At 36.4% G+C, this 23,401-nt stretch overlaps 1 protein-coding gene across 19 annotated transcripts in view; it reads left to right on the forward strand.

Annotated features, from left to right (window-relative positions):
- DMD (dystrophin) overlaps positions 1 to 23,401 on the forward strand; it is a 2,843,071-nt gene that overhangs the window by 2,319,450 nt on the left and 500,220 nt on the right. For all 19 annotated transcript variants that reach the window (XM_079909736.1, XM_079909735.1, XM_079909718.1 and 16 more), the window contains one exon: positions 17,616 to 17,805. In XM_079909736.1, the coding sequence (XP_079765862.1) occupies positions 17,616 to 17,805 (190 nt within the window). The remainder of the gene's footprint in view (positions 1 to 17,615; positions 17,806 to 23,401) is intronic.

Below are 23,401 nucleotides of genomic sequence, written 5' to 3' on the forward strand. Positions count from 1 at the left end.
TTACCTAAGTAGTATTCTCAAGTGCCATTAGCTCAACTCTTCACTTGGGCATAAATTTATAAATTTGCATACTAATCAAGGGAAGTTGTGTTATTCTGCCTTCGACTCTACTCAGACGTAGGCGTTTTCTATTATTCCCTTCGAACTATTATTTTAACCTCATATTCTATTAGAAGTTTAGGAACATTTTCATGGTTGGATGGATGGTTAGATAGATAGATATAGACAGGTGGATAGATAAATAAGGGAGAGGGATTGGAGAGAGAGAGAAAGAAAGTAGAGGAGGAAGAGGAGAAGGAAGGCAACTATGAAAACGACAAGGGCAATGATGACAGAGAAAGAGAGAGATCAATTCTCTGGCGCAGCATATTTGACTTGTCTTTGTTTTCCTGAGACTTTCCACGGTGAGAATGGAGGGTAAATCCTTTAGAAATCACAGAAATAATCTTGGATCCCTTTAGTAAAAGAAGTGTCTATTTTAGCAAATAGCAATAAATAAGAGTCTATTATAATTGCTGGGATCTGCTAATACATATTTTTTTGCCCTGAAACAAACTCCATTAACCCTCCTTGATACTCTATCCTCATCAGCGTGTTAATAACATGGGACTAACTCTTACAGGTTTTTTTTTCCCATACAAAACATATAATCTACAACCTGCTAATGATTGCATTTAGCCTAATTGTTAGGTTGCTGCTGGTGACAGAAAAATTTACCCTGGCAGATAGGCGCTTCTAGAAGCCCAGCCAAGCACTTGGTGTGGTGAATCACCCTCCGTATACTTCTCACTTGGCAACCGTTCCTGATGGATAGACCAATCTGCTCTGAGGAGAGGCCAGGGCTGCTCAGTAGAGTCTGGAGAACCTGAGTTGAAACACGGTTCTAGCAGGATTTTGCGGACTCCTTCTTGACTGCAAGCCCCTAAGTAAAAGGGCAGGATGGCTTACTCGGGCTGAGTTCTGCTCTCTCTTGTCAAACAACAACCAGGGAGACAGACATCTTTACAATTTGCTAGTCCACATTTCAAATGAATTTAACATTTTACATGTCTGAGTTAACTGAATGTGTTGCCAGTTTCATTATCAAAATATTTATAAGTCAGGAAAGGATACTGAGACACAGGGAGTCTATGACTTTCCCAAGCTCAAACCCCCAGCTTTGTGACAATTCTGACACAGAAATTCTTGTATTTGAAGAAAAAGAGGGAAGACTTCTTTTTCTTTTCCTTATGTTTACACTGAAGTATCATTTATGTGATCTTGGGTTCTCTGATTCTTTGAGCATTTTCTCACGTTGGGTGACTTGTTACTTTTCAATACTTCAGAGAGTTCTAATGCATACGTACATACATGTAAATAGTTCTATTAACTCTTTTCTGCTTTTGCCAGCATCATTGTGACGGGCTGCAAGAGGGCATCTAAGCAAACATGTGCCATTCTTCTTGGAAAAGCAAGTGTCTCTCCATTTTCTTCATCTCTATTCCAACCTTTTGCCAAATTTTGCTTTTGAAATGGGTTATCTGGTAGAGCCTAATGATTCTAACTTTAAAAGAAAAAGACTCAAATAGTTACATGTGTACTAGTGTCATTCTTATATAATGAAAGTATCTAAGGTGAAAAGACTGATATGAACATATAGTTTTCATTTTCTAATTAATTGCTTTGGTAAAAATTAAGCGCTCACTCTTTTCCAGGTACTGCAATGGGTGTTGAGGACGCTGAACAAAATTCCCCTTGTATTTATGTTTATGAATACATACGCTAGGAGAGTATAATAATAATATCTTTTTCTCAAAGAAGAGATATAACATTCTATTAACTTTTATTCCTTCTAACATATATAGGAAGAATTGTCAATACGGTTACAATTTAATGAGGGAATCTATAGAATTCTAAAGTTACTTGCACTGGGTTAATAACCAAGACTTTTAAAATGTATCCTTAATACTATTATTGTATCATTTGAGTACATATTCCACAAAACATATATGCAGTATTTTTAGTTCTAGCACCAAGGCTATGCCAGTACTTTTATCACATCATTTTTTATGGAGATTAAAATAATTATGTCACACATTGCAAGTTTTCAGAGCTACTTTAAAATATGCTCCAGGCAAGACATGATCAGGTGGGGAAAATTATGATATTCATATTTTCAAATGAAAAATCAGATACGTATGTGCCTATCAAAAACACTCCAATTTTACAGTGTATATGATGAGCTACATCTTTACCTCTAGAGACTGTCATTTTTCCTCTAAGAACTCAAACTACTTAATGATAAGCTAATTATTAAATTAGTCCTAGAATGTAGTTACATAATGGTACAAATGTTGTAAATAAGAAAGGGAAAAAGAAAGAAACAGTTTATCCACAAATTGTTTGTTTCTACTGACAACATTTATTGAAGAAGGAAGGTGCACTAGTGACACACACAGTGGTCTCTAAGACGGGTGGGGAGTAGCAGTAAAGTCGCGGTGTGTTCTGTCATTCCAGCAGGGAAATGGAAGAGCTGAGCTCAACTTTAGAAAGTTGCTTGGGGAGCCAGTGATTTCTAAGTAACCACTGTAAAATTTTTGAAATTCACTTCAACAATTTCCTTGACACCAAGTGAACAGATAGATGAAACTCAGCGGCGTGGTCATTCTGAATGGCATTCATCTTTCCTAGATGTGCCACCTCATTCATTGTCAATCCTGTAAACCGGGCTCTCCCCTTGCACGGATTTTGATATGGCAACTTTTTTTTTAATGTTAATACCTCTGTCATCTTTTTTTAAAATTTATTTATTTAATTAATTTATTTTCGGCTGTGTTGGGTCTTCGTTGCAGTGCACGGGCTTCTCATTGCGGTGGCTTCCCTTGTTGCAGAGCCCAGGCTCTAAGCCCGAGGGCTTCAGTAGCTGTGGCTCGCGGGCTCTAAAGCGCAGGCTCAGTAGTTGTGGTGCATGGGCTTAGTTGCCCCGCGGCATGTGGGATCTTCCCGGACCAGGGATGGAACCCATGTCCTCTGCATTGGCAGGTGGATTCTTAACCACTGCACCACCAGGGAAGCCCCCGATATGGTAACTTTTACTTCTTTGCGGTCGCAGGACTCATCGAGCAAAATAAGAATTGGATAAAAAAATTTTAACTCCCATCCTATGGCGAGCAAAAGCAATTCATAACCACACTTACCTGACTGAACCTGAATAGGAAAGTGACCAAATTGTTGAGTAATCTACTTGTGTGGAGTTTTAAAGTGTCGTGCCATTATCAGTGTTGTCGCTAGCATATACCTTGAAACCAGCTATAGCAAATCAGTTGATTAATCACTAAGAGGCTTATTTAAATAACAAAATATAAAGAGCATTTTTTTTTAATTTTGAGAAATCATGCCAGTACTAGAATGAGCCAGATGCTTTACAGCATGGTATCCATAATTTAAGAAGTAGTCACTCAAAGGATTTCTAATTCCATTTCTTTATGATTCGGGTTGCTAGAATTTGGAAAAACACTCTGAGGTAATGACAGAGTAAAATTAAATATGTGGATTTCATTGCTAAGGCTTATTTCTGATTATTTTTGCCAAACTTTGCTGTGTATATATTAACCTCGTGATACTCATAGCAGCGGGTGGTGGTGTTTTTAAAAATGTGAATGTATAGTTTTTTCTAGATAATTTTAAAGAATGTTGGTTTACATGAGGATTTTTTTCTCTAAAGGTCTAAAACAAACTCTTCAAAGATTTAATTACTCTAACAACAGAAAATGTGAACTTTGTTTTCCAAAGGAGAACAGAGCCTATGGAAATGTTGCTTACAGTAATCAGATTGTTGGCTAATCTTAGAGGAGAAAGACATCAATTAATTCACTGAGAAGCATTAGCACTATCTTTTCTCAATAATTCACATCATAAAAATTTGGGGGAAAATTAATTTAGATGATGTTATATACAGCATACATATAATAAATGAACATATATAATAGATGAACATTCATTTATTCAGCCTTGTCTTATTTCCTACATGATGATTAAAACTTGCATCAAAAACTACTCTTTAAAAATCCATCCTAATTCCCACATAAATATAGCTGTACTATAAAAAAAATATTTCTTCTTTAGGGATATCCATAAAATTAAGGATATTCATAACGTGGTGTCTTGGAAGAAATGCTCAGCTTTGGATGAATACGGATGTTTGGGAAAACTAGAACTCGAAGAAGCATTGCCTTTACTGTGCCTCCTCTATTATTTATTATTTCTATCACTTCTTATGTGATCCTGTCCCCAGCTTTGCCTCCCTGCCTATTCCTTTTGATCTCCACTTCAGCCTCCATGGTTTCTCCATTATTTTCTGCAGTTGCTTCCCATGGGTCTCACACGCTTGGTCAGGTCGTATATTCCTATTCCTGCCCATGTATTCCCCCATCCCCAATGGCTAGAAAATCCTTGTCTCAGGCCCCTCCAGCATCTTCTTGCTTTTCTAGTTATTCTGCTTCTCAGCATTTCTTTTTTTCACTTTTTTAGCCTCTTCTTTGTCTCATCTGTATATTTCTGTCTTCTGACTCTGAGCTGTCATCCACTTAGCAAATGGTACATCAGGGCATTGTTCCTCTGAGCAGATCTTCAGCACAGCCATCTGAAATGCTGCCATGAAGTGAGGCTACCTTGCTATTGTTCATTTTTTTCCACAGCCTATGCAAACTGCCTTGATCCAGGTCAAAAAGTATCATAATTGAGGAAATAAAATGCACAAAAATCTCCTTGATTATTTTTCCCCTAGAAATATAGAAGAGAAATGATTTTGAACCAGATACGTAGAATAACACTTGTGTCACGCTAACAAAGTGTTCTCTTGTTAGCATCTTATTGTCAATTCATTGTATAGGACCCTGATATCTAGTAACTTTTCATTTCCAAATAATAGGGACCTATCTATTACTTGCAAATTATTTTAATATGTCTTTTACATAAAAGACTGTCCCTTCCGAAAGCTCTCATTTGGAAAATAATTTTTAAAAATATTCGCAGTGTGTGTTTATGTCCCCCTTTCTAGTCCAAACTCTAGCTATCTTAAGCTTTGTGTATCTTTTAAAAAATAATAACAAAACGCCTATACTTTTTCATTCCTGTCAAAACAGGTTTACTAGAGTTAGTGAACTTAAAATAGTTATTGTATAAGTTAGAAAGTTGATTTGCTCTTTCCATCATGTTCATTGCCTTTTCACCACAGCAAAATTGTAAATGTAAACTTATTCCCTAGAAGATGAGCTGGGCTGCAATTTTCAGCTAATTGGGAGAAGCAGCCCTGAGTCGAGCACTGTCAGGCTGATTTGAGTCTTAAGATATGATGATGATTATTGTGTCAAATGTAATCAAGAATGTGGGCTCTGAACTGACTAAAGGCCTGGCTGTTTTTAATTCAGGTTCATATATGAAGTAGACCTCTGCTTCACTGGTAGTCACAGCTGGCTGTAAAAGTGAGCAATTTTAAAAATACAGTTCTGTTCTCTATGGAGCTGTAAGGATCAGGGGTTGGATGCAGAGGGAAAATATCCTCATTCTCCCCTTTAAAAATTCTATTTATTTTCAGTATAATGTTCTCATCTTGAAATTTCCGTGTAGCTCTGTATCAGTGGTTTTCAACCTCCTCAGATCCAATGCCAACCCCTTTCTTTCTTATAACAAATACTTTGTAACACCTTCCTTACTGTCATAAACTAAAATTTGTAGATAATATACCCTACCTACAGACACATTTTTTAAAAAGGATGCACTGACTTTAATTTTAAAGAGAAATACGAGTCATTTATAATAAAATAATATGTATTTCAGTATGTAATGATTCAATCAGGATCAAACTAGAACACAAATGAAGGTTCTAGTTGATTATACTGTGAATGCAATATCAACAAATGTGGGGTGACACCGGTGTGTTGTACCGGGACTCAAATACTGTGAGTGGCACTGGCCATCCATAGTGTAATTTTCCAAAACGCTAAACAATTTTTGACAAAATTCTTAACAACACAATGTAAAATTTTCCTTGGATTTTCATGGCAGTTAGTTGCATTTATGAAAAAATCAGTGTGTATTAAAATCTTGACAAAAGTCTTTTATATTTGCATGTAAAATTGAGTTAAGTTCTAGGTTCAGGTGTTTATAAACAGGGTTTTGCCCTATGTGCGTATCTAGTGGGACATTCAAAAGTATTATGGGACTTGGAACAGTGTTCTGTTGTATGTGGAGTCTACCATCTCCAGCCCCTCGCCACGGAATACCAGTAGCACTCTTCAAGACCCTGTTGGTCAAAATTCTCCCTCACTTTCCAGAAAGCCTCTGTCGTGTTGTCTGTAAGATTTGTTTGAATATTTTTTCCCGACGAGAACTGATCTATCAATTAATGAAATAACATTATTCTCTGAGAACCTAACCTTTTCTTTCTTGGTGATCCAGTTGCCATTTTATAAGACTGAATGAAATGAGCAAACATTTAACATCTGCTAGGTTGTTTAGCACAGTCTTTAAAAATTCTGTGATTATCACTGCAGTTATAATCTATTGCCACCATCTTTATTAAATGCCCTGGTCTCTACAAAAGGGTGATGATGACCTTCCTTTCATAGCTATATTAATTGCCTTCTAACTAGATGTTGACAAATGCAGTTGAATTCTATATTAAAATCACAGGAGATATTATTGTAGCTACCAAAGACATGTAAAATCATGAATGCTTCTTACATGGAGGCTGTGAGAGAAATATGAACCCATTTCTTGCAGAGACTAATCAGGTAATTTAGTAAAACAAACACAGATATACACATAAACAGAGATTGTTTTAGAAAAACTTATATTACCTATATGTTTGAGGCAAAAATAATTTTTTTCACTGAAGAATTTTTAGAATGGTAGACAAGCAGAATGCAGCAGTGTATTTGCATTTCATCAGGACATTTGACAAGGTCTTTCATTATACTCCTATGACTAAGTTGGAGAAATCCTGCTACGTGCAAGGTAAACTGGGTGGTTTAGCAACCATTTCATGCTTTTACACAAAGAATGTTGATTAATAGAGCAGTGTTCAGGAATTCCCTGGCAGTCCAGTGGTTAGGACTCAGCGCTTTCATTGCGGGTGGGGTGGGGTGGGGGCCCGGGTTCAATCCCTGGTCGGGGAACTAAGATAAAAAAAAAAAACAGATCAGTGTCAAGTGACGAAGGAAGATCTCTGCTGCTGTGCCACAATGCTCTATTCTCATCCCTGACATACTAAATTTTTTTTAATGATGAACACTTCCGTTATGTTATGTTCTATGTTATATTATGTTATGTTATTGGCCACTCCACATGGCTTGCGGGATCTTAGTTCCCCAACCAGGGATTGAACCCAGGCCCTCGTCAGTGAAAGCATGGAGTCCCAACCACTGGACTGCCAGGGAATTCCCTTATTGTTTTGTTTTTTGTTTTTGACAGAACATGAGTGGAGCTACAGAGAGGGTATCTGTTCCAATCTACGGGTGATGCAAAGCAGGGAAGGGAGGAATATGTTGGCTGACAGAGCCAAATGGGTGCCTGGATAGGATGGCTTTTAAGGCCCTTTTGGTACATGCTATCTCTGGACCAGGATCAAACTTACAGTCTATCAGAAAAGTTGCCAATCCAATGGATTCATTTTGACAGAACTTATTGTTTGCTTTGCCCTCTGTTTTTGCAATGCACCTAAAAATACATTGAATTAGCATTCTTTGCAGGAGTACATTTAATTTCTTTTTTCAAAAAATATATTGTTTTCGTGTAAGAGTAGCAGAGATTCAGTCACTGACAATTAAATGTGTCATGTTGCCCAGTGAAATAGTCCACCATTTCACTTTAACTGCTAGTACAAAACTTGATGAAAGATATAAGCTCCAAAGATTTAATATCCACACTTCTACAAAGCAAAACATAATTTTGATCACAGGATTGCTTATTCTCATTTTTAAACACCTTAGTTATAACTGAGTAATAGTCTATTATGCAGTCAATTCTCTGTAACAAACAAGAGGATATCTATAAGTTACTGTGAGGTTCAACTGAAATAGTATATGAGAAAGCAATGTATAAACTTTAAAATTCTATACAAATATAAATTATTATTCAGTAAATTTGCATCACGAAATAATTCTAATTTATCAGTGTTTTAGAAACAAGGGATTGTGACCTTCTCATTTTTAGAAGCTGTGCCTATTTCATTTTAATTTAATGTATTGAGTGTTGAGTGCCAGGAACTGTGGCGTCAATCCTTGTCCTCAAGGAATTTACAGTAAGTTCATGATGACAGCTGATGATGATGATGATAATGAAGATATAGAGCCTTTTATAAGCGGTGCATTCATAAGTAAGAGGATTTTTGAAAGTACGTGCAGCCCTCAGATTTATTCCTTTAGTGTTGTAGTTTTACTTGAAAAAATAAATCCTTAATTTTTTACTATTCTTCATAAATTTGACTTGATTTTATAGAAGGCCATCGGTATATTTCACATAATCTAGTTCTTTTCAATGTAGTTTCTCCCCATAGTAATTAAAAGTAAGAAAGCAGGAAACTTTAAATCTTTATTTTGATCATTAGTTTTAATTAGCTCAAGTTATTTGTAATCCTACAAGTCTTATAAATCATATCTGAGTCATTAAAAGGGATTGAAAATTAAAAGGGCAATTCTTTTAGAGTCTACCAAGACAGAGTCACTTTGAGAGATTAATTCATTTCCCAACCAGTCTTATTAAAATGTATCTATTTTACTGTAATATTTCTAGGAAAGAAACATACAAAGGTTTGGTTTTCTTGTTAGATCATTTTAGTGTAAAACATTTCTCAAAAGATACAGATTTCCAGATTATCTTGGTATCATTAGCAAACGTAAATTACCATTATGAGAAGGTCACAACCGTATGTACTATAATTTTCTATTATTTCATAAGAATAAAAATATTTTATTCCTGACTGTAATGCCCTCTTTTAAAATAAAATCCTCAAGCCTACTTCAAGTCCAAAGTGCAGTATTCATTTTAATAGGTCTCTTAGGTGGCAGCTGAAGGTGATAAGCAAAGGAATGATAATTTTTGTCTTCACACAAATATACACCATAATCCTAATTCTTATAATCATCACAGCAAATGAGGCGCTTTTGAGCATAGTACTATATTAATATCCATTATGTTTACCTCACAGGGAGATTGGCAAGTCTACCTTAAGAGAGAATGTCATAGTGGACTAGAGCCACTTACGTTGGAAACTGCCCAGCCTCTCTGAAAGTCAGGTTTCTCAACTATAAAATGTTGATGATAATAACAACCTACCCCATTAACCTCATCTAGTTGTTTAACATATCAAAGGAGAAGATACACAGAGAAGAGCTTGAAAACTGAAGAGCATTGTTTTAGTGCAAAATTCTATAACAATAAATGTTGAATTTAAAGGACTCTCAAAAGTGCATTATTAACCACAAGAGTGCTGAATGAGGAATTGAGTAATAAAAGTCACAAATATTTAGAGACTATAACTTGAAGTTCATATCAGGAATTATGAAATCGTTCGTATTTCTAAATTCCATTGGGAGACCTCTACTGTAAGTTCATATAATCAGTTGATATGTTTTCAGCCACTTCTTTCCTTTTAAAGGGAATCTGCTATACGTTTGCCTTTTGATCTTAGAAAATTGAACCAACCTGCCTTGCTGTCTTCTGAATATTATATAACAGCATCTAACAATCTACTGTTCTCTTTATTTTTTCTAAGTTATTGGGGATGGGGATGCATATTTGCACAGTCTTGTGAGACTTCCAGGAGATGATCTTTTTCATTGGTTTTTATCCTAGTTTTCATATATCCTTTAGAAGAGAAGAAAGCTACTCAATCTAGCTTATCAACAATTAGGAAAATATATCTTTTAAAGAGATTAACACTACCAGTGACCAAAACCAACTTAAAGATTCTCATTATTACAAATCAGAGAGAATTTATTTAGAGTAGAAATTGTGTCCAATTATAAACCCAACCCTAATCTAAGTTTGTATTCATCTGGATGGTAGTATAACTGTACATTTTTTCTAAAGGTTTTTTACAGTTCTGTAAATATCCAAAATAATATTTTGAGTCTCTGTATGTGAACCAAACCAAATGTAATCAATTACTTCTGACATTATTTTTAAACTTCTCCAAATAGTGCCTTAAGGTATTATATCAGTAGAAAAATATAAAACACAGATCTTAGACTAAAGAATGTTAACATTTTTGTTAACATCCAAGGTAGTATCTTGAATACTGCACTTGTTCATAATATTTTGTATATTTTTTATCAATTTATTTTTCTCAGTGATAAATGCCTGAAACACAAGTCAAGTGAGTAATACAAAGAATAGTACAAAGTACATTTTTACTGCTGTCTCCTAACGTTTTTTTTTCAGAAATATCCCAATGCTTTTAGGAAAAGTGTATAATTATGGTTTTTTCTCTAATGATATATTGTGCAAATCTCAATTTTAAAAATGTCCACAGAGTAAAAAAATAAAAGAGATGGAACGTGTATTTTGAAATTCCTTACATGACTGATAATACCTATATTCCCTTAGTATCCAAAGATAAAGTTCAGGTGATATATATTTTTTACTAAAACGTCTGTAGCATTGAAGAAAGTTTAAATAGATAGCTTCAAAACTGGTTTATCTTTAGAGGACTAATCTATTTCTTCGTGCAAGTGTGTTGCTTCTGCATATGTCAGAAAGTCATCCTGCGTTGTCTGGGGTGACGAAAGATAGGAGTGAGTTTTCTGAGAACTAATCAGCAATACTTTGGGAACATTTAGGTTGTGGTTTGCAATTAACTGTGGAGAGTTTGAGTAATTTAGTACCAGACCTCAGGAGAGAGGAGATGAAAACCTCATAATGCATATGTCGGTGAACAGAAAACCAGCAGATTTGTGTTGAAAATGGATTTTTTTTGTGTTGAAGCAAAGACCGGCTAGATCTTTCTACTAGAGTTAGGGTGAGAGAATATCTTTGCATGTGTGGGTTCCCTCTGGGTAGGTTTATATGTGCTTCAATGATGCCGCTTACGGTAAAGTAACAGATAGATAAATTTGTGCTCCAAAATGAAGGCCAGGATTCGGAGGCATAAACTTTCCTGCACTTTTCTTTCTTTTACTACAATGAATATATCAGAGAGGAGTGGACACCAATATCTATTTTCAGAGTTAGAAAAACCTCTTTTTTAGGATGCAAGACCTGGGCTATAATCCCAGTTCTGCCACTTACTTGTGTGCAACTTTGGGAAAGTCATTATGGTTCTCTCAGAATCAGTCTTCCCAACAGCAAAATGAAACCAGCAGTAACCTATGACATATATCTAAAAGGTTTCTGATTTGTATGAAAATCAATTCAATTAGGCAAACTTTTATTGAGCATCCATCACTGTATTTTAAGATAAAGCCCAGCTAGATGATCCCCACTTCCTTTGATGAGAAAAAGAAACAAACGTTTAAAAAGATAAACATTTGCTTATTTGATAAACAAATGTTTATCACTTGTTTGGCAAATTGAGATATAAGTTCATGAATACAGTGTGATGCATATTACATTTGGGCTACTGGTAGGGAATCCAGATGAACTATAACCGAAATCATATTGTAACTATAGTTAAATGTTTACCTATGTGTCTCCCCCACCAGAGTTGAATATGTTAAATGCCGAAGTCCATGTCCATGTCTCATTGACTTTTGTGTCAGCATCACCAAGCATAAATCCTGGCACATAATACATATGGACTAGATGCATGGATCACCTAATGAATGAGATGTTGGTAGGCTTGTGGAAATAAGAATGAGGTTCAGATTTAAAGATAATCTGTGTGGAGGTTGAACCCACTGGAATGAAACATCCAACTGGAAGCATACAAAGAAACAGAGAAACACACTGTAAGTAGAAAAAATAGGGGATACCTTGTGAAATGGTGAGAGAATAAATCTGAGCATACTTTAAAATCTTTAAAGAGCTATATAGATTATTAGATTTCAATTTTATTTTCTATGCTGGACCTTACAGCCTTCATCTCACACCCTTTGTCAATTGTTCCATTAAAAGGACAGAGTATATTTCTCACTTTAGAGTTTGATAACAGAGGAGAAAAGAGAAACATCCTCTCATTGCCACAACCCTTTTGGGGGTTGCCCAAAGACAAATAAAGCCACAGTCTTAGAATTGTTGCTAGAAAGGGAACTAACGGGATACTAATCCAAGCATTATTGAAGGATTTGACTTAGATTAATGCTTTTCATTAGTGTACATTACTAATAGAATTGCTGGAGATTAAAAGGAATCCTTTCTACGAACTGCTGTATAGCCATGGGTAATAAAATTCTAGCTGCCCCTTGCAAATACAACGTAGAGTTATTTTTTTTAATCAAAATTAATTTATTTACTAGCAAACTAGTAGAGACTGTTATGGTTACAGAGAATTTGAATGTCAGGTTAACTCTGGTTCTATGAGTAGTGTTTGACGTTGCCAGAAATCTTTTGGTCCAAAGTCCAAGTGGTTGCTGCTAAGGTACTCACTTTCTGTGATCTATGTCTAACAACAAAAAAAAGGGAAAAAAAAGAAAGTCATCCTGTAATCCTTCCCCTAAAAATATCATAGGAAGTGCTAGTGGTTAAAATGCAAATAAACCAAGAAGGAAAGATTGAGAGTGTTGTATTTGGTTACTCCATGACAATACCAGGGCACAGATGGAAGTATTATTTAGTAGAAGACTAAGTGCTGTGAATTTCCCCAGTTGTCACACTTTCAGAAACACCTGGGCAAAATAGCCTTCTATATCAGACTGAGCCTTTTTTTCCCTAAAAATATTCAATGTGCTTGTTTCTGTTTGCTTATATATATATTTATTATATATGCATATATTAAAAGTCCTATAATATAGTGCACTGATTAACTATCACCCATCCATGTATCTGATCATGGAATATTGTCTATACATTAATTAAGCTCTTCAGCCTTACCTTGGAAAGTAGTAGGTTTCCCTTTTCTCTTTTGCTTTTTGTGTATTAGGTTGACCCATAAGAAATTAGTGATATTCAACTTAACAGAAAATCTGGAGTCTTAGAGATTTATTCAGAGATACCATGGTGTGTGTGTATGAAGGAGCAAGTTATTACTTATCTGATTGCATCATTGATAATCAGTTCTTAAAAAGAAAATGGAGGTACTGAAGACATGCCTTCTGTGATTTTTCCCCTTTATGCAGACTCGTCTCTGGATGAGCACCTTCTTGGGCAGTTGCAGGATTGCACTAAGCCTTATAGCTCCAGCACTTTGCCCCTTCAGTAGATTCTTGCTTCTAACTGGTGATAATGCAACTCTGCCTTATCTATAGATCTCCTTAAAGGGCACCCAAAGGTGCAGTGGCTGTTCAGGCTCAATTGCTGAGTATGAGAATCCTCCGTCCTGTCTCCTTTTGAGACCACAATCTGTGCAAGTATAGTTATGTATTTCTCCACATACATTTTGTAACAAGTATATTTTTCAAATTTTTATTTAGTGTGACAGTTCAGCAGGTCAAGTTCTCCAAAAGGCAGATCCTGAGAAAGCAATTAACGTGCAGGAATTTTTTCTGGAGAGTGCTCTCAGGATAACACCTGTGAGAGAGGAAGGGGAAGGAGGCACAGTAGGGCGGAAGGAGAAGCTGGGCTTTAATTCAGTTGCAGCCACAACATCAGTCAACCCTCCTCCTCTCCGCTCCCTTCCCGAATTGTCCTGAGTCGGAGCAAGGGGACCAGGCTTCTATAGCCCACACATTAACCAGTCACTGGATGCAACCTGCCTCCAGTTGCTTTCCTAGAAGCTAAAGCAAAACATACTTCAGTCCTGAAGAGGGGTCTAGTCCTGAAGAGGGGTCCAGCACAGCATCCACTGCACCAGTAGTTCTCAAAGTTTGGTCTCTAGCGTCAGTGATTCTCAAACTTTAGCATATATCAGGATCACCTGGAAGGCTTTTTGATCTACAGCTTGCTGGCCTCCACACACAGAATTTCTGATTCAGTACGTCTAGGGCAAGGCTTGAGAATTTGCATTTCTAATAAGTTCTCAGTTGCTGCTGATGCTGCTGGGCTGCGGAACAGACTTTGGGAACCACCCTGCCTGTATTTATATATGGAGGTTGGTGTATGGTGCCCTTATGAATAGAAGTAAAACCTTTTGAAGTCACTGTCCCATTCCACACTCCATCAAATTCTCAGCTATTTTTATGCATTATAAAGCTGGAATTGCTGGTAATTAAAATTTGTTATATAAAAAGTACGTAACCAATGCAGTAGATTATACTTGTAAAGCATTATTACTATTTTATGATATCTGGTCATTCTTACTTTTAAAGTTCAGCCGAATTTTCTCCAGGGTCTATAATTTGATAATCTGGATAGGGGAATTTAAAAAAAAAAAAAATCTATGTTCAAGATCTTTTTTTTTTTAATAGACTTATTTTATTTATTTATTTTTTATGCTGCGTTGGGTCTTCGTTGCTGTGCGCGGGCTTTCTCTAGTTGCAGCGAGCTGGGGCTACTCTTCCTTGCAGTGCACGGGCTTTTTGTTGCGGTGGCTTCTCTTGTTGCAGAGCACGGGCTCTAGGCCTGCAGGCTTCAGTAGTTGTGGCATGTGGGCTTCAGTAGTTGTGGCTCGCGGGCTCTAGAGCACAGGCTCAGTAGCTGTGGTACACGGGCTTAGTTGCTCCGCGGTATGTGGGATCTTCCCAGACCAGGGCTTGAACCGTGTCCCCTGCATTGGCAGGCGGATTCTTAACCAGTGCGCCACCAGGGAAGCCTGATGTTCCAGATCTTTAGTTTTGTTCTAGGCCAATTTTTTTTTGTTTCTTTATGATTCTTATTATTTCTACATTTTTATTTTATCATATAAGCCATTTAAAGCCATATGGTAACGGAAAATTTTAAAGTATGGCATATAGTCAGAGCTATTTGGAATGCACAAAGATGGCATACAAGTACCCTTGACTCATTTCTAGTCTAGACTTGGCACAATTAAAGTTTAAGAATTCAGTGTACATAGATTGATTTCAGGAGAAAGGATGCAGCCTTAAGTCTCCCACACAAGCAGGAAATAACAGTCTCACCTCTGATCAAAGAGATTTTTCTGCTATTGCTGCCGTTGAATTTTTGTTAACGTATTTCCAAACTAGAAAACATTCAGCCTGATGTTGTCAGTATTTCAGACCACGAGGGTATCGTTTAGGAAAACAGTGCCTTAGGGTCCTGAAAGAGTTACTGCTCTTCCCTAAGGGCCTAATTTACAAAGCAGCAAACTCAGTGGTAGGATTTGGCTGGAAATCTCATTGTCTCGGTAGAACCCTTTCATCTGATTTATGTGCATCACATTTTAGAAAGTTATTTACTAGTTACTTTCTCTGGAAGCAGAGGGAAGTGGTGTTTCTCTTTAAAGACAGAGGAGCTAAGATGCATCAGGTGCAGCTCATGATGATGATGAAGCTGGTAATAAAATGCACAGTATCTAATTCTCCAAGCTTCACTCTGCCATGAGGGAGTTTCACACTGCTCTTTTATTTCGTGTGAATTTGGAGTATGTTAGAATATATATCAGTGTCTAACCCTGCATTTGTCTTCTGCAATGTGACAGCTTATTTCTATGCCAGATTTGGAGCTGGTGGTGGAGTAAATCTTAGTGATTTGCAATGCACGAGGCAACCTAAAATATTAGGTTGAACGGGATGAAATTGCCCCTTTTGTAGGTCAGAAATGGTCAAACATTAGCAATTACACATGCTTCAACCTGTACATTTGTACGTTTCATGACAGATTATAACATTAAGATTCTCAGTGTTGTTGCAATGGTTCTGAATTTTTAAATCATATTAAATAAAAAGATAAATAAATAAGCAAATAACGATATTTTGATATTTCTCCCTGCATTGATAATTTGCCTGGAAACTAAATAAGCAGGGAGCCAGCAGTTCAGGTTAGCCCTTGAACTCTGCGAGGTTTAACTGATTTGCCCAACCAGAACACAAAGCTACCTTTCAGCTGTGCAGTATTCAAGTTTATTTAGGAGTTGATAAATAGCTTAGTGCAATGCTTCCTTTTTTCCAGTAGCTGCATCCTCATAAACCTATTCTACCCTCCACCAGTTAATGCAGACAGAAGATTTTTATCCAGTATGAGCACCGAAACTACACTGTGGAAGACTGTATGCTCAGCAAAAACCTCACCCATGATGAATAAACAGCTCTTCCGGGGGCTTTGCTGCCGCTGGCTTGGCAGGAGTTGTTTATTGCCTGGTTTGCACATCCCATGATAAAGTTGCTGCTGAAATAAATTGCAGTTTTGCATAATTATTGACAATCACATCTTAACAAGCAGTGTGTATCATATTCAAGTGTTCAATTTTTTTAAATCCATTTTTAGCTTATGTTTAATCCCAGAAAGTGTTTGTGTAATAATAGAAGGCAAATATGGCATGTAAATAGAGTACTAATTTCCTCACTGCAGACAAAATTTACCTGAATCTTTTTTAGATGGGACTGTTATTGCCTCAGGCAATTTTCCTTCCCAAGCTATTATTATGTAGATGTTTGCTGAGGGCATGTGTGTGTGTATCCACAATACATGCGTTATATATATTGTCAGAAAATATGAATAACTTTTCTTTAGACTTCTGTGTCATTAGGGAATTTGGTTCATTCCGTCTAAAAGATTAGAGAAATGAGAATGGGATGTGGGCAGAGGGAACTAACATTTTTGAGCAACCGTAATATGAGACTACATAATGTGCGAGGCACTCAGCTTTACACACATTGTTGTATTTTCGCTCTTATCACAGCAATATGTATTGCAGATGAGAAATCAGAGAGGTTGAGTAACTTGTCATATCACACACTTGGTAGAGGATATTGGGATTTGAACCCAGATCTGTCTGGATTTTAGGCTCCACTTTTTCCATTACGCATAAAATTTTTCTTTTGGAAAATATTCTCAGTTGTATGACCATCAGGTAATGGAAATTAAAGCTAACACAATTAGAACATGATAGTGTTATGCAAAATTACATTTTGTACAATGGTTTCTATGAAATACATGGTTTTCCTACTTCTTAGTCTTTTTGTTCTCTTTTGTTCTTCAGTCCCCTTCTCTTTCAGTGTTCAACTTTCTGTTCTAGGTTTGCATTTCTCCTGGCCTGTCTAATCATGATTTCCTGCCTCAGGTGACATCAAAGATAAGCATGGTATAGATTTTAGGGTTTTACCTATAAAGATTAGCTTAAACTTTTGCAGCATATTAAAATAAACTTTCAAAATTGACCATCAGAAACTAAAAAGTTTAAAAAATTCTTTTTTGTAAAATTCACATGTGAACTTTCAAAAGTCTAAAAGTCCAAATACACACACACACACACACACACACACACACACACACACACGCTATTCTAGTGGTTGATGCTTTGAAGAGCAGTTTTAGCAACAACTCACCCCTTTGTTCGTATATTACAATTTAGTCCCCTGGACTTTGCTCTTTTCGTGGGATTCACTGGGTGCGCCTTTCTGATGTTTGAGGAGAATTGCATCTGGACATTTGTTCTTTTGCAGAGTGAGTGAGCGAGAGACTGCTTTGGAAGAAACTCATAGATTACTGCAACAGTTCCCGCTGGACCTGGAGAAGTTTCTTGCCTGGATTACGGAAGCCGAAACAACTGCCAACGTCCTGCAGGATGCCACCCATAAGGAAAGGCTCCTAGAGGACTCCAAGGGAGTAAGAGAGGTGATGAAACAATGGCAAGTAAGTCAAGCATTTCTACCTTATCCCTCTTGTGAATCCAGTTGAAGAATTCTCAGCATTTGTCCTTGTAATTGATACGCTGTGGACGAACTAAAATAGTTGTTTTACATGGCCTTATGTATTTAAGCGTTTGGGCTAGAAGAAGAGAGACAGAGGAAAAAGGAAAAATCATTTATTATTTCATTTAATACCCCAGTCTTCTAAATAGTGTGTGGTTTTGACCAGGAAAAACTTGCCCGTAAAGCTAGAGCTTTGATAAGAAGAAACTTTGCTCAGAAGAATAAATTAGGGATTGGCTTATTAAATTTGAAAAAGTTGCCATTTTTGAGTGTTTATTTAATATTTTACATGGAAAGCATCTGTATGAATTGTCTGTTTTATTTTGCGTTGCTAACTGAATCAGTTTCCCTTCATTACTTGCCAGTAAGTTTTGAAATGTTAATCTGGTATTTTATAGCTTTCTTCCTAACATGATCTGTGAAAATAAAAATGATATAGCTAAATCTGTCATAGTTAATGATCACACAATTTTCGACAATTGTTTTTCCTAGAAACAAGAATTCTTGCTATAAAATTTCATATGCATAAACAGTGAAAACAGAAGTTTCAGGTAGTTTTGTTTACATGAAGTCTTGGTGAGAATCTTATTCTGTAGTTCAGGAAGGCTCCTGATGCCTACGTTCAGGACCTGACATAATTTTCCTGACCTACAATGGAGTTTCGTTATGTATAGTTGAGTCTTCTGACTTGATATAAGAAGTTTACTAGTACCGCAAAGAAAATTTGGAGTGTTAGAATAATAGGATCCATTTTTAGGACTAACTTCAGTTTTTTAATATTTTAAAATTATGATGAAAAAAGGGATAGTATATCCTAGGTTGAAAAATAATTCCAAAATCAAATCATATTAAGCAAAGTTTCATCTCCTCCCCTCCTTGTTGTTCTCCTTCTTTTCTTCTGTTTCGATAGGACATGTGATCTACTCGGATGCTCTCGTATGTAGAGTAGATGACAGTGGCAGTTTAGAGCTTCTTGGATTCCTCATTCTTTATCATTATCCTCGGCCCCCACTGGCTCCCCCACAATGTGTGTTGAGTTAGTTTGATCATTTGGAGGTAGTTTGTTTAGAACAACACCTGACTTTATCTTCCCAGGTATCTCCCATGGCTTGTGAATGGAAATGCAGTGTAAAGTTCGTTTTTTGGTCACTCTTAGGTAAACAGTTAGAAAATGTGCTGCTGTAACATATTTGATTTATGGTATTTCATAAGTAAAATTTTATTTCTCCTTGTCCATGCCCATAAAGCCACCCTAGAATTTTAGATACGTGGATTCACATACTCCCCTCAGCTATGGTAAATAAAGAGTAAAACTTTAAGTGGATTTTTTAAAGCAGTTTCCTTTTAAAAATAAATCCAGTGACTCAGTTTTATAATAGGGACTTAATAAAATATTTCTTAAATTGATGGATGTCTTGTTGAGGGCAAAACAAGGATACATCCATCTATCTCCTATACTTTTTGTATTTATATCTATAGTACTTATACAATGAAAATTCATATACAAACTTCTCATCATGAGAAACTGCAAGATTCTGAATCATTAAAGAAAAAAACTGCAGTGTTTCCTAACTATGTTTACTGTGGAAGAATGGAGAATAAAGTACATTTTGTGTTTAGATTTCTGATCTCTTTCAAAAATAGTTGGAAATGGTGCCGAGGAAACTTTCTTAGCTTATTCTATATTACTCATAAAACTGTATTTACTCTTAAAAGCCATATAAAACTCCCTTAGAGTTCCTGAAAACCGTAGACATATCATTTTCCCTTAACTATAGTAGGACTAACTAAGATTCCAGTGTTATTTTAAAAGAGACAATTTCTCATTCCCTCTCAGTTAATATTGTGTCTTCTATAGATTCCAGTTGCCTGAGGTTGAAACTACATTTTATGGATAGGAATGACATTTATAGCCAGCTCTGATTTTCAGTCAGATGGCTGAATAATGGTCTTTTGATGAAAGATTTGAAGATGTCATGGTAAAACTCTGAACTACTGAAACTATCGATTATTGTTAATGGCACATTTCAACTGATAGAATTAAATCAAGATACTGGGGTTTAAAAGCAACAAATGGAAATTGGCAAACTTGAAAGTAAATGAAACCACATACCTTAGGAGATTACATGCAGTTTCAGTATTTCAGCTAAATCGAAGTGTTTGCTTTTTTTCCCCTCCAAAGATAACTTTTTTAAAATTTTGAACAAAACGAATGTTCTGTAATATGTGTGAGGGAATAAAGTGTAACTGTATGCCTTTCACTTCGTTTGCAGAAGCTGGTGGCATTATATTCATTGTTTGATTCATGCTGTATAGCGAGAATAGTTCTTACATATTAAAAAAGGAAACTCCAAATGCCTAGCCAGAGCAGCGGCTCTCCCAACAGATTTCAATATATCTGTCCACCCAAAAGCAGTGATGTTTTACTTTATACAGATGCTGCTGAATGGGGACAGGGGGTCAGAAAATGGGTTTTTCTCTGTGACTGTCAATCGGTGTTTCTATATGTGGAGACTCCAGCTCTTACTAGACTACCTGACTATCACTGCTTATCATCCACTTCATAGGATGTTTAATTCTCCCAGCAATAATTACAATTCCTGGGTTTGATAAGCATACATGTATTAGGAAGTATATGCTTCCTGAATGGAATTAACCTGATTAATTCCACTCTGAAAGCCATTCAAGTTTCTTCCTTATATTAGAAAAAAAATGTTATTTACTTTCCTTACTAAGAGCAAAGTCATTATATTTGACCTTGTGCTTTAGGATGAGGAGATTTTTTTCTTATAAGTATTGTTATTTCTGACAGTATAACTGGAATCTTAAAGCCAATGTATTTTTATAGAGTACCATATAGAGCCCTAAGAGGTGACAGTTTGAAAATTCTTAAATTGCAAATTTATTCTTAAAATGAAGAACTATGTTCATAATTGAATCAGATTCTTCCTGTGTCCAAAACATTTCCTGCTTTGGGCCTTAGAGAACTGGTAAAGATGGTCGCAGTTCTAAGTTCTAACATAAAACCGTGGGTAACTAACTGAAAATAGTTAGTTAAACATGCAGACTCTGCATGTTTACTAATGTTTCACAAGAATTTCACCAATCTTAACTGATTCTCTAAGCACCCCCAAGAGATAATTGTAATACCAGCTTGTAAAGAAGGTGTGCGGGGATGGGTATGTGGTGGGGAGAGATGGTCATAAAGGTGGCATAATTAGGGTCTTTTTCTCAGCAAGAGAGACTATGGAGCAATTAATATTTGAGATTCCCTCATCTGTGTTCTGGGTCATGTCTCAGGCCGTATCTCTCAACTCACTCCCTCCTCTAATTTCATTTGTTTTACCTATGTCTCCTCCCACCCTCCCCCACCCACTGTAGAAATGCTCTTCTATTAAACAAAACGCTTCCAGAGAGACAAGGTTGATAAATTTTGAATTGTACATCAGAGTACACCTGGAAATTGATTAAGCTACCTTAAATTTCTAATATGTTATTGAAATTGGGGAATTTAGCTTCTTCAGTGTTGCTCACAATGTATCTTGGCCCACTGATTCATTCCTAAGGAAGAACGAAGAATGCAACCTCAGTAGCAAAATTAGTATCCTGAATAAATTGGATTGTCATATTTCTAGGTGCATCTGAAAAGAGAGCGGTAATCTGAAGATTCCTAATTCTAAGAAAAGAAAACCCTCTGTGTATTCCTTTTTGTTGCTATAATTTGAATTGAGTCTTATATGTAGTTTTTAATCGTTCTCCTTTGGTGTCTAAAGATTATGAAAGTTTACCTTGATGTTTTTCTTTTGCCTAGTGATGTCTGCCTGCCATTTTTGATATACAAACCATTTTATATATATATATATATATATATATATGTTCCCTAAGAACTTTGATTGATTCATCAAATCTTTATTAAATACCTGTTGGATGCCTAGCATGGTGTTAGGACTAGCATTACGAATGTGATTAGAGAGATGTTTTTCAAACGTAGATCAAAGTACTAGGTTACGTAATTAATGAGTATCAATCCACATGTTTTTAAACAGAAAGGAATAAAATTAATAGAATAGAAAATAACAAGAGTCCATCACTCTTAAATAAGAGTCGGTATTATTTTCTGCAGTTTTGGTTTCAACTGTTTGCATATATGTGCGTGTGTGTGTACATACTGGATCAGTGTGTAGCATATATTCAAAAGCCTCTGCATTAGAGTATGATTTCTGCCCTTGGGATGCTTATATTCCAGAGGTGAAGATAGTTATGCTAAGACAAAATTGTATGGTAGAGTGATGAGTGTTACAGTAGAGGGCTAGACAGGATCTAGTAAAAACAGAAGATGATTGAGGTAAGCTTGCCAGAGAGGCCAGGAAACTCACCTAGAACAGTGTTTTTCAGTCTTTCTTATACATTGGAAGAGATTTTTAAAATGCTGATCTCTGGGTTCTACCCCCAGAGATTCAAACTGGATTGATCACAGCATGTCCTGTCCACGCTTGTCATGTCCAGCCAAGGTTGAGAACTTCTGTTCAGAGAAAGTTAGAAGAATGTGTTAGGAGTTGGCTAGATACACAGAGTTCAAAAGGGAAGGAAACAGCGTGTTGAAAGTCCTGGACAGTTGGGTAGTTCAGGAATCGAAAGGTACTTCTCTATGGGTGGGGTATGATTATTATAAGAAATGAGTTTGGAAAGATCAGCTGGGGCTAAATTATGTAGAAAGGCAGCATGGTATAGTAGATAGAGTATAAGCCTTGTAAGCCGAAAGACCACTTATTGCCTAACCTCTAAGTCTCAGTTATATTCTTCTGTGCAATGAAAATAATACTTCACAGGATTTTGTGAGGAATAACTGATAGAATACACGTAGAATGCCCACCAGAGGGGCAGAGTGCTGCGCTCAAAGTGTTCGGTATGTGTTAGCTGTCTTTCCCTCCCTCTGTCCGCCTATCTTTGAGAGTTTGGACTTTATCTGTAGTCTGTGGGAAGTCACAGCACGTTTTTAAGCAAGGAAATGGAATAACCTAACTTATGTTTTTGAAAGATCGCTCTGGGAGCTGTGAGGAGAATGAATTGGAAGGATATGAGACCTGTCCAGGAACAAAAGTTAGAAAGTTGTTTCTGTAATATTCCAAGCAAGAAATGATCATTAAGGTGTTGAGGTTGAACAAAGGAAACAGATGTGTGAGCTATTTGGAGGGAAAAAACTAACATTGTGATGTAGATTATGGGAGGAAGAGGTGAGGGGGAAATGTGAGGTACAGTGAGGAGTCACTGACTGCTTACCATTTGGCATGACTGGGTGCCTTACAGAGTTGCAGAATTAAAGAGGAAAAATAGTTATGGGAAGAGAAGTCAAGAATGCGGCTTTCTCAAGATTGCTTTGGCTATCCGGGGTCTTTTGTGTCTCCATACAAATTTTAAGATTTTTTTGTTTTAGTTCTGTGAAAAATGCCATTGGTAATTTGATAGGGATTGCATTCAATCTGTGGATTGCCTTGGGTAGTAGAGTCATTTTAGCAATATTGATTTTTCCAGTCCCA

The sequence above is a fragment of the Stenella coeruleoalba genome, assembly GCF_951394435.1.
Source record: "Stenella coeruleoalba genome assembly, chromosome: X".
Classification (NCBI taxonomy): domain Eukaryota; kingdom Metazoa; phylum Chordata; class Mammalia; order Artiodactyla; family Delphinidae; genus Stenella; species Stenella coeruleoalba.